At 35.5% G+C, this 11,129-nt stretch overlaps 1 protein-coding gene across 1 annotated transcript in view; it reads right to left on the bottom strand.

Moving 5' to 3' along the window:
- Nucleotides 1-279: 279 nt before the first annotated feature.
- PSMD2 (proteasome 26S subunit ubiquitin receptor, non-ATPase 2) overlaps nt 280-11,129 on the bottom strand; it is a 29,561-nt gene continuing 18,711 nt past the window's right edge. The window contains exons 19-21 of the mRNA XM_063442885.1: nt 1,702-1,828; nt 1,338-1,456; nt 280-1,231 (exon numbers count right to left, since the gene is read on the bottom strand). Of these exons, the coding sequence (XP_063298955.1) occupies nt 1,049-1,231; nt 1,338-1,456; nt 1,702-1,828 (429 nt within the window). The 3' untranslated portion in view covers nt 280-1,048. The remainder of the gene's footprint in view (nt 1,232-1,337; nt 1,457-1,701; nt 1,829-11,129) is intronic.

Here is an 11,129-nt window from a genome sequence, read left to right as displayed (position 1 = left end):
TACTACAAAATTAGATTTGCAGTTTAGTTCTAAAATAAATAAAAAGCATCTCATCAAATCATAATTTGTCCCTTTTAGAATTGAATAACAGTTTTATAACTTGAACTTTACTTATACAGTTGTAGCCAACCAATATTTTGCTTTTGAAACATGAGTAAACTGAATGGCGACGCATAAATAAGCCAATTTACTAAATTCACACTTCTGTAATAAAATCTTTTGTACTTGACATATGATTTTGCCAATTATACAAGAATAAAACAGTTCACACAACAGAAATCAGATAAATGTGAATGTAATCCCTGTTTATTTCATTGCTTAACAGGCTCTTAACAAGTATCAAACTTTGATGGAATTCGTTCATGTCTCTTAAAGGATTTTTATTATTATGGTCACTGGTAGGAAAAAAAAATAAAAAATAAAACCTCACAGACACTTTATCAGTGCAAACTGGGGGAAGTTAAGAAGTCGCCTTGCGGACATTACTGATGAACTTTGGCATTTTCAAATAAAAACAAGCTGGCTAAACCTAAAATTCAGCTTGCACATACTTAAAAGTCATTCTCAGCAATGCTTATATTACCGGAGCCCTGTTGTCAAACAAATATCCTTAAAGAATAGGGAATGATCCATTACGCTAGGGCCCAAATCATATGAGCCGTTAATAAATTATGAAAACGACACTTTTGATTACATTGGCCCAATCCAATGCTGCAAGATTGTTGTAAAATGAGTCCACTGAAGGCAAACCTTTGGGTTATTTACTCTGTACAAAGAGCTAATCCCGCTAACAAATAAATGCAGAGCAAAAGCACTCCTAAATACACACACCCACACAATGTTGTCCAAACCAGAGTTCACGATAATTTGCTTTATAAAACACTGGATGACAAAGTACTGTCATTAATCCGAGCACACATGATGGTTGTGAAATTATTTAATTATCTCATAAAGTAACATAAAAAAAGAAACACTAGCCCCTTCAGTCAAATCCAACTTATACAACTCCCCACCCCCTTCTCCTCCCATTAGTGGCTGTAATGTGCCACTACACATCATAGTTGGGATTTTTGCGCAGAATAACAAAGCCCTCCAGTATGGGGGTTACTGGCAGATATTCTTCTGTGGCCAACTCTGCCCGCTCTCCGTGCGCTAACAACACTGGAGTCGTGTGTGTCTGGAAACCTGTGATGGTCTTGGGCTTGCCAGCCTGACCTACAACATCCACAGCCTAAAAAAAATAAAAATGCAACAGTATGTTAAATCGCCTATCTCATACTGGCTTTGTGAAATGCAGATATGTTTTATAAAACTAAAACAAGAGTTTTGTGACATACCTGTCCAACTCTCACAGACACTGGCAGAGGTCGCAGCTCCTCATCGAAAGTGACCAACATACGTGGCTGCATTGCAGCTACTAAACCGTATAATACATAATGTGATTTCCCAAGAACGACTGAAAGAGAAAAGGGGAAACTGGTCAAAACAAAGAGACATGCACTAATAAAGGGGAAAATGTAAATGTCTGAAAGGAGGATGAAAATAAATAAAAGACCACACAATATCATCTATCTAGCTATTCTGGACTCCATGGTGCCCTTTGAACCAGTGTCCATTTGTGGTGGAGGACTGGGGCAAGGTTTGTTCATCACTGTCTTTTGCCTGTTAGAGTTGAAGTAATACAAACATATAAGTACTTACTGTTCCGGACATCCAGGAACGACACAAGCACAGTTAATAGTCCAGCCACTGCCACCTGACTCATAAGCTGTCGATCGCTGTGATATGGGCAAAGTGTGAGGGTGCCCTTTCCCAAGTGAGTAAGACCCTAGAGGGAAAACAATTAACGGCACAAAATGAAACTGGAATGCAAATAAAATACTCATTTTATTTATTTATTTCAAAACGATCGAAAACAGGAGACATGTCTAAAAAGGCAAGCATAGATATTAAGTTAGAACATGAGTGACACCTGGTGCTTGTGTTTTGCTATGCAAGGTTATACAAAAGGGATGCTGCCACATTCAAGACAGCCATCATCTTAGCGTGCTTAGCTTAACACCATGACAATAACTCAAGACTTATTAACACAAGCAAAAAAAACCAAAAAAAAAAACACATGTCCCTACAGACAAGTGTTGATCTTGACATATTCTAATTTAATGACGACTGGTTAAACAGTTGACTGGATCAATGTAATTTAAATACACAAAGTTTAATTGCTAAAGGCCAATCACATGAAAGGACTGTATGAAGTGCATTATTAAAGCTGAAAACGCAGAGGTAGGAAACCTTTGCCACTCAAGATGTTGTTGACTTCTCTCCCATAATGCTCTATGCTGGCAAAACATGAAAGGAGATGTAGTCTACAAGATCTGGTGTGCCAAAGGTTGCCTATTACTGCTCTAGTGAAACATTTTACACACCAGCTTACTCAAAAAATACGTTATTTTGTTGAGGATTCTGAATAAGCGGCTGAGCTCATTCAGATTCCTCTACAAAAAACAAACAAACAAAAAAAAAAGATTAAATCTAAAAAGATATACAGAAAAGATTAAACTCTAAAAATCCATAGTGCCAAATTTGACCATAAAAAATACAAGACAATTGTGTGTAGGCCACTGTCACATTTGTAATATGTAGCAGTTACTTAAAAGTGTTACGCTGTACCTCACTCTCTTGGATACTTGACCATTAAGGGCTGGTGCAGACATACTAAACAAACCTGTAATATAAGCTGACAGTTTCAAGTCTACTTGGTCCCTGCATTTTGAGGAGTGCAGTGTAGATTCTAATCCCATAATCCAATCCTATTAAAAGATCTGTTAACGTAATCGGGAAGAAACTGATCTCTTTCTAACGCAGGAGTTATAAGTGAAAAGAGTGAACATATGGAAATATGTTAAAGTAGCTCTCAACCAAATGCGTATTTAAAAAAATAAAAAATAAATCTTCATGAAACTCACACATTGGTGGTGTTGGATTTTCACTGGAATTCCAACCCAGTCAAAATATATGCTAAGACAAAGTGATCTTTGTCTTTGTGTTTTTTTTGTTTTTTCCTACGCTTGACAAAAGGCAAAACTACCTTGATCAAGTTGTATCACTTCCCCCAGCCACCACAAGTGATGGCTATAGGATCCTGCGGTCTTGTGGTTGCTCTATAGATCTCGCTGACACAAGCTCCTGCCAGATGAAACTCCAGTAGTTGAAGCAGATTGCTAGGAAGACCATAGTGGCAGCCACAAGGGACAGATTCAGGTAAGTATAACTCACCTTTCCCTGCATTCCGTTGCCACCGGACGCCCAGCAGTTACCGTCAGGAGTCTTTGCAAATTATGCAAAAACCCCAGATGTTGACAGAGCCACTTTAATAGCTCAACATCTGTAGAATGAGGCAGTAATAGCTGGTTACCTGGAGCTGGATAAGCAAACATTATTTTACTTAAAATTCCAAAAAAATGGTTTAAAAAAAAAAATCAATGTAATGCCAGACTTCTGTTTTATGCAAATGGTAATGTATTTAGGCTGGCTAAATGTTATGGTGAATTAAGTTAGATTTTCTGGTCACTCTGTATGCGATCAATAATATGTTATATATTTGCTTATCGTCTTGACAGGAATTTTTGGTGTACTTTACTAACTGGCCCACAATTTAGAGAGGAAACTTCAAGCTACACAGCTCAACACATTTTAGCCCTGTATGAGACATCTACATTGAACAGTATCAATACAATGCTCTGGGTTGCTGGTGCTCAGGTAGATCATATTGGGGATTGAGACACCGTCACAGTAACACATATAATTTGTCTAGACTAGATGGCTTCAGTGATTCAAATCCTTAGAAATACCAGTTTATGTAAACATTGAAAACATTGTAAACCTCATTCGGAATAATGAATCAAAGAAATACAACAAACAAAATACAAATACCTGCATGAAGGAGAAGAGGGGAGGTGTGAAACAAAACCTATTTTGAAACATAGCAGGACACTGAACACCTTTCACAGCACAACCTGACACTTTGTCAACACAAATAAAGTGGATCACGTCTACAGAATAAACATTTTTAAAAATTAAAAAAAAAAAAAAAGACTGGATGGAGTACAGAAATAAATTAACCTCCTCCTCAATATGAAACCCTTTGGATGCCCATTTCTAATATACTTTTAATACACAATTTTACCAGGATGCAACAATGTAGAATTCACAAAAAAAATGTTTGTTTGTTTTTAAAAACTACCTAGTATTGGAGGCATCTAGTGCTCCCTGCCCAATAAATTTACTTGTAAAATATTTCAACAACGACTCATAGGCAGGAGTTGCATAATGGTTAGCCAACTGTTCTACTTTTTTCTATTACTTTATAAAATACACGATCCTCAGTATAATATCACTATGTCCCATAATATGCTACTGCTGTTTGTCATGCATTATTTTTATGTCTCTTATATGGTAATTATTGTACCACTTGTGGATTGTGAAATAAATATATATATTTTTTTTTTAATTCTATATCGTAAGTAGTTTAAACTACATAGCTCACACATACCACAGAAAATCATTATAAGTAACATGAAGTTTTTCTAAACATGTGTAAAAGGCCAAGGGGTTAAATTACAACTTTGTCTCTTGCCTAATTCATGAAGCAAAACTGCATATCTCCATAATATCTGTATTAGGGTATGTTCGTTAAATTGCAGTCAGGATCAAGATTTAAACCCAGATAATTAGTAAAGAAACACTCGCTTACATCTACCTACAAGTTTACCAAATACAACATAAATGTAAAACAGAATAAACAATCAGGTTAATATTTGCATTATTTATGTGCATAAGCCAAAACATAGGTTGGTTATCACAGAAAAAAAAGTCCGCGTTAGATCCAGGTTATAATTTAACTGCAGAGCAAACCAGAAGGCAAGCTGGGGATTATTGACTTAACGTTGTTATACGCTTAATGCCTACAGAGTTCTAACTTTTTAAATATTTGTTTCATTTATACTAGGTAAGGTTAATTCCCAATAACACATGTCTAGTATAGCTTATTTATTACTAATATTCTCCAAACCTTAATTCTACACAAACTAATATGGAATAGAAAATAGTATTCGTCTTGGTTAGTTCTCAATATTGTTGTATCCGCCATTGTGACATATTGCAATATAACACGAGAACCTAGGAAGTGAAGAAGAATGGTATTAATCTAGTTAGTTAGTGAACGATTCATAGCTCTCCTGTATTATAACATATTGTCAAATGTAACTGCTGAACATTAATGGGTATATACCGTTTCCAATAGTAGGATTAATTTCAAAACCAGATATCCTAATCAATGTTCATACAAAATCAGAACCATTTTTGCATAGCCAGATTCCCAATATATCTCATGTAGTGGATATCCCTGATTGGGATCTGTAATCAAAATAAATATGTCTACCCCTTCCAATTATATATAAATCTCCAAATCAACAAAGCCAAATCAATTAGGGACACCCAAAGGGGTCTCACTAAAAGCAGTGTAGGAAAATCATGGAATGATTACAAATCACATGGACAACACTATCCACAGTATAACTTCCATGGATTTACAGAAAGACAACCTCTATATTTTCAAAGTGTGAAGCCAACAACAAAGAAGGAAAAAAAAGAAACCCGATTGAGGGGTGTACAGATACCGTAATTTATCTAATGTTTAAACACCTGATTTAGATCCCATTCTATATGGAGACCATGACTGGGGGCTCTCATTTGTAAGGTAAAAACTCAGTACATTTCATCTCTCAATAGCAATTTATGCATGTCCCCCACTCTCTCTCCCAATGTTTACACCTGTGTATTCCTTAAACGCAAACAAGGTTAGATCTTCTCACCTGATTTAAAATGTTTGGACACAGGGGTTTGTCCTACTCTTTTCTGATGCTACAAATATGTTCTGCTATCCTTGTTTTTAAACTTACATATGGTTTGATCTTCATATTGTTTGAAACTTTTTTTTTTTTTAAATCTCTATTAAAATATACAAAATATGTACGTCTATTAACATATTTACAACAATTACATCTGTTGGACCAGCATCTATACATGCCCAGACAATTAAACCATGTTTCGGATTGCTTAAAACTATTGGTTGTAAAGAGGCTGAAGGATAGATGTGACTTTAGGGATTTAGTTCTCCTTGCAGTACTTTTAAACTTAGACCAACAAAGATTTCTATAAAAGGGATCTCATGTCTACACTAAGAGATGTTTGCGTACAACCCTATTGAAAAACAGAACTTATTAAACTCAGTGCAGAAAATAGATAGTTCTATTTCTTTAGTTCCTCCCGTATCTTTGTTCAAACTAATTTATGTCTAATTATGGTGATTACCAGTACCAAAGACGTGGCACAATTCCTACATTATCATATAGATATTGGCATAAGAGGGAGCAAATTTAATTTCCCATGGCTGTGCCATGTCTTTAGAAATTGTAATCTCCATCGAACAAGAAATGGTTCTCTGTTAATGAGAGTTAAGGAGAGTTTCAATTATAACTCCCCTAATTTTTCTGAGAAACAAGAAAATCTCCTGGATTCCCTTCTGATGGGGTATTGACAAGTATAACGTACTGATATACACACACTCAGCCATCTATAACTTTTCAGGGTCGTTAATTGTGAGAGAACATGTTTGTAATCTCTCAAATAACCTTTTACCTTTTGTACCAATGGTTGTAGATGATAATCAAACCATTCCAAAAGACCCTTCCCCAAAAATCCAATGCTCCAAATAGGGTGGCCTGGAGGATCCGTCAAGGCTTAATGGTTCTCTGGGAGAAAGTAAAGTTTGGTCTGACACAATTCGACTTTAGGATATAATCCCTTTCATGTTAAGAGAGTACATCTTAAACATTCCCCATATGGATATATTGAGATGCAGTATTGCTTTATGAATTGAACAAGAGACAAAGTTGCAACTTAACCTCTTAGCCTTTCACACATTTAGACAATTCATGTTACTGATGAGAACTTTCCATGTTATGTGAGAGATCGGTAGTTTAAACTTCTTACTGTGTGTAATAACATTTTATGGCAAGGCAGTAGGCTTCATATTTGCTTATTCTTTCTCTTTGCTGCTGGGAGGTACAGTAAACAGTTAACAATGGTTTAAAATTTAAGCAGAGAGTACAACAAAATCATATAGTGTCATCAAGCTCCTCCCAACTCCTCTTTCTTTGCTGCTTGCCTCCCAGGTGAGTCTATTCCAATTATATTGCTCTATAGTAATACTTGTTGCCATATATTTAAACAGTTTCCTTATCACCATTTGATATTTATTTTAAGCCATTTATTTAGACCCATTCTCTATTATACTTTTCAGCTAGAATTTGTGTCAGTTTCGGTCTTAATCAACGGTTTAGTTCAGCCCTTATTGTTTCTTGCAGCCTGTCCGGTTTTATCTACCTTTTTTTATCTTTATTTGTTCATATAGGTTTTTTCATACAATGTCTCTTTACATTTCCCCCGGCACGTCTGTAGACGACCAGCGGGTATTTCACGGGGGTTTTCCGTGATCTTGTTATATTTTTGGCCGCGGACTATCACCTCAGAGCAAAGAGACCGCGGCCCACTTTATTCCCGTAACGTTTTATTTTAACCGCGGGCTCTTTCGCGCCCTTTCCAGCCCACTTGCGTCTGCTTCTGACGCGCTTCCTTTCCCGCCTTCAACTGATAGCGGCCATTTTACCAAGATGCCGATTTCACACTTGTTTCGTCTTAGACTTAGCGCAACGGTCGGAATTCTACACAGCTGCACCTTTCGTCCATCAGGCTTGGTAAGTCTCAGTTTCTATTTTATTTTAGCACAGTTTACTGTGCTAGTATTTTACTCTAGGTATTTATTTCTCTTATTTGTTTTATCAACAGATCCTGGAATTACACAGACCTGCTGTAAATTCTGTATAATAAAGAAGGGATTGGTCCACAGAGTCAACGTTTTGTACTTTCTATTTCAAACCTATGCACATGCTGCTTCTTCTATCATACAGGAGTGTTAAAACAGCAAATCTGAAGCCTCCTGTTTTGCCATAAAATGAGGGATTATTCTAGCTTTAGTAAAGCAATAATCTAAATTTTATCAACGACAAGAGGCAAATATGTTTCCTCCCTTAATATCTCTTTTCCCACCCTTTAGGTAAGTTACTAGATAATTGGGTACATACCAGTTCCAGCGTTAGTCTTATGCACCATATGCCATAGGTAACACATTCTGGTAATCATATTCAGGAGTTTATTATTTTCTCACCAATACTTATTGATAGTATGCTACTGATTAATGTTAACTATATGTAATTAATACATGATTTTCTCTGTTAAGAGAATCTATACTTTCGAAGAATTCTCGCAGTTTCCTTCTGGTGTGAATACTTTTCTACGGTTGTTATAACGTGGAGCCTGCCTACAGCTCAACAGGTCTAAGGGTTGATCAAGTACAGGACCTTCAGCTTCGTCTATTGTTCATAAAATTACAATATTTACATGGTTGATCTATGCTAGTCTCGGCTACGGCAAGAAAGAGGAGTTGGAAGGAGCTTGACGACACGGATTGGTTACATTTTTTACATCATTGTGAACGTTTATTTGCTGCTGGGAGATTCAGTAAAGAAAGATTAAGCAAATATTCGTCTGTCGTTAATAACATTTAGATTATTCCTTCACTAAAGCTAGAAAAATCCCAAATTTTTATATAAAGCAAAAATTGGAGAATTCTACTTTGCCGCATTATGGCAAAATCTAGTCTAGTAAGGATATTGAAACAGGCCACCCAAAGGGTGTCAGATTGGGAGGTTTGCTTATTTCTCTTTTAAATGCACTATACGTGATTTGAGCTAAAAGTGTCAATTTTAGACGCAAAAAGCATTTAGTGCCCTTATAGGTTTCTGTTTTCCTCTTTTATGCAGGCAATTGGTTATTCTGTGCACATATTTTTGTGCATTCATTACCCAACTCATACATAATTAGTCCTTAATTAGTTTTACAGTGTTTTCAACTATGTTGCATTACGCTTGAATAAACCAGTACTTCTAAGGATTTTATTTATCCAATAACCCCCAGAATTCAGCGCTACCGCATAGTGGCATTATCTCTTTCCTGAATTAGAAATGTTAGTCAAATATAAGCCTCCTGCTTGCGCCCCCCCCCCCCCCCAAATTACAATAAAAAAATATATATATTTTAATCCAAACATTTACCATTTGGCTACAGTTTACTTTTCACTTGTTAATGCACTGTACACCATCAAAATAAAAAGTATTAACCAAGTCTATACCCTCAAGGGGAAATTAAATTACTTAAAACAGGCATGGAATGTATTTGACACACAAATGTAAGGTCACAGTCTGAGGAGATTACAAAGTTTGATTATAAAATATACTGGAAAGCACATGGGGATGAATGCTTGTTGAATTGGAAACAAATGGATAATAAGAATGTTGGATGCCTATGGTGTTTCACACAAAGTGCTTTAGGTTTTACCTTTTCCACACACCATGAATTTCTATGCAAATATTTGTATTCTTTTGTAGATATCAATATTAACAGATAAGAAAAACAAAAGCAAACAAAAAAAAGTACACATTGTATTAACAGGATTACTGCAAAATGTACAGTTCAGGGTTAAATAGTTTCCATTCTTCACTGCTAATGTTTTATCTATCCTGTTTATTTCACTAAAGAAAATATTTCTAAGCCATAGCATATTTAACCCCTTAAGGACCGGACTGTTTTGGCCATGTTGTACGTTAAGGACCAGGGCTGTTTTAACACTTTTGTGGTGTTTGTTTTAGCTGTAATTTTCCGCTCTCATATTTACGGTTTCCATACAAATATAAATATATATATATATATTTATTTTTTTTACGACAAGAAGGGCTTTCTTTACATACCATGATTTGTATCATGTCATTTTACTTTAAAAAAAAAAAAAAAAAAATGGTGAAAAATGTAAGAAAAAAAACAAACATGTTTTGGGACTTTTACTTGAAAAATCTTTTACTTATCTACAAAAGCGAATGAAAAAAAAATGCTGAATAGATAAAACATTTTGTCCCGAGTTTAAAAACACCCAGTTTTACATGCTTTTTTTGTGCAAGTTATAGGGCTATAAAGTACAAGTAGGAAATTGCGGTTTCAAAATATATATTTTGAAAATGAATCAATAGTGACATTGTAACACCGTTATCTGTCATAAATCCCCGAATCACACCTCACATGTACATATTTTTTTTTTTTTTTTTTAAAGTAGACAACCCAGTGTATTCAACATGGGGTATGTCTTTTTTAGTAGCCACTTAGTCACAAACACTGGCCAAAGTTAGCATTTATATTTGTGTGTTAAAAATGCAAAAAAAAAAATGATGAATGCTAACTTTGGCCAGTGTTTGTGACTAAGTGGCTATTAAAAAAGACTGAACATACCCCATTTGCAATACCTTGGGTTGTCTTCTTTTGCAAATGGTATGCCATCATGGGATGGCCATCATGGGGGTAATTCTCATTCCTGGGCTACCATACGCTCTCAAAGGCAACATAACCAATCTGGCAGATTTCAATGTAAAAAAAATAAAAATAAAATTAAAATCAAGCCTTATATTTATTTGACCATGTAACTTTTAAAAACACACACACACACACACACACACATATATATATACACATACATACACACACATACACACACACACACAAATAAAATGTGGTCATTCTATTTTGTTGGTATAATTGCTCTTTAACACCGACAAAACAAATGACATGCTTTTCTGTACACACAGGCAAATAATGTGACAACTGAAATATCTGTTAAATAAACTAAAGAACAATACAAATGTACACAACATTAATCTCTCCCAAGAGATCTTCATTGCTTACTAAAGTACTCTGTCCTAATAGGTGTAGCTATTGGACCTTCAAAGAGATTCAAATTGATATCTACCCCCCCCCCCCCCCCCGATACCCCCCATGTGTATGCTATAGGAGCACAATTATTTAACAATGCAGTTCAGTTAATCAGTGAAGCTAGTTTATGAACTGCTAAGAGGTTGATTTTTAGTTTAAAATCAATCCAAATATGGGAACATTGCATTTTAACT

Source organism: Pelobates fuscus, chromosome 2 (genome assembly GCF_036172605.1).
Source record: "Pelobates fuscus isolate aPelFus1 chromosome 2, aPelFus1.pri, whole genome shotgun sequence".
Lineage (NCBI taxonomy): Eukaryota > Metazoa > Chordata > Amphibia > Anura > Pelobatidae > Pelobates > Pelobates fuscus.
This window is presented reverse-complemented; position numbering and strand designations above follow the sequence as displayed.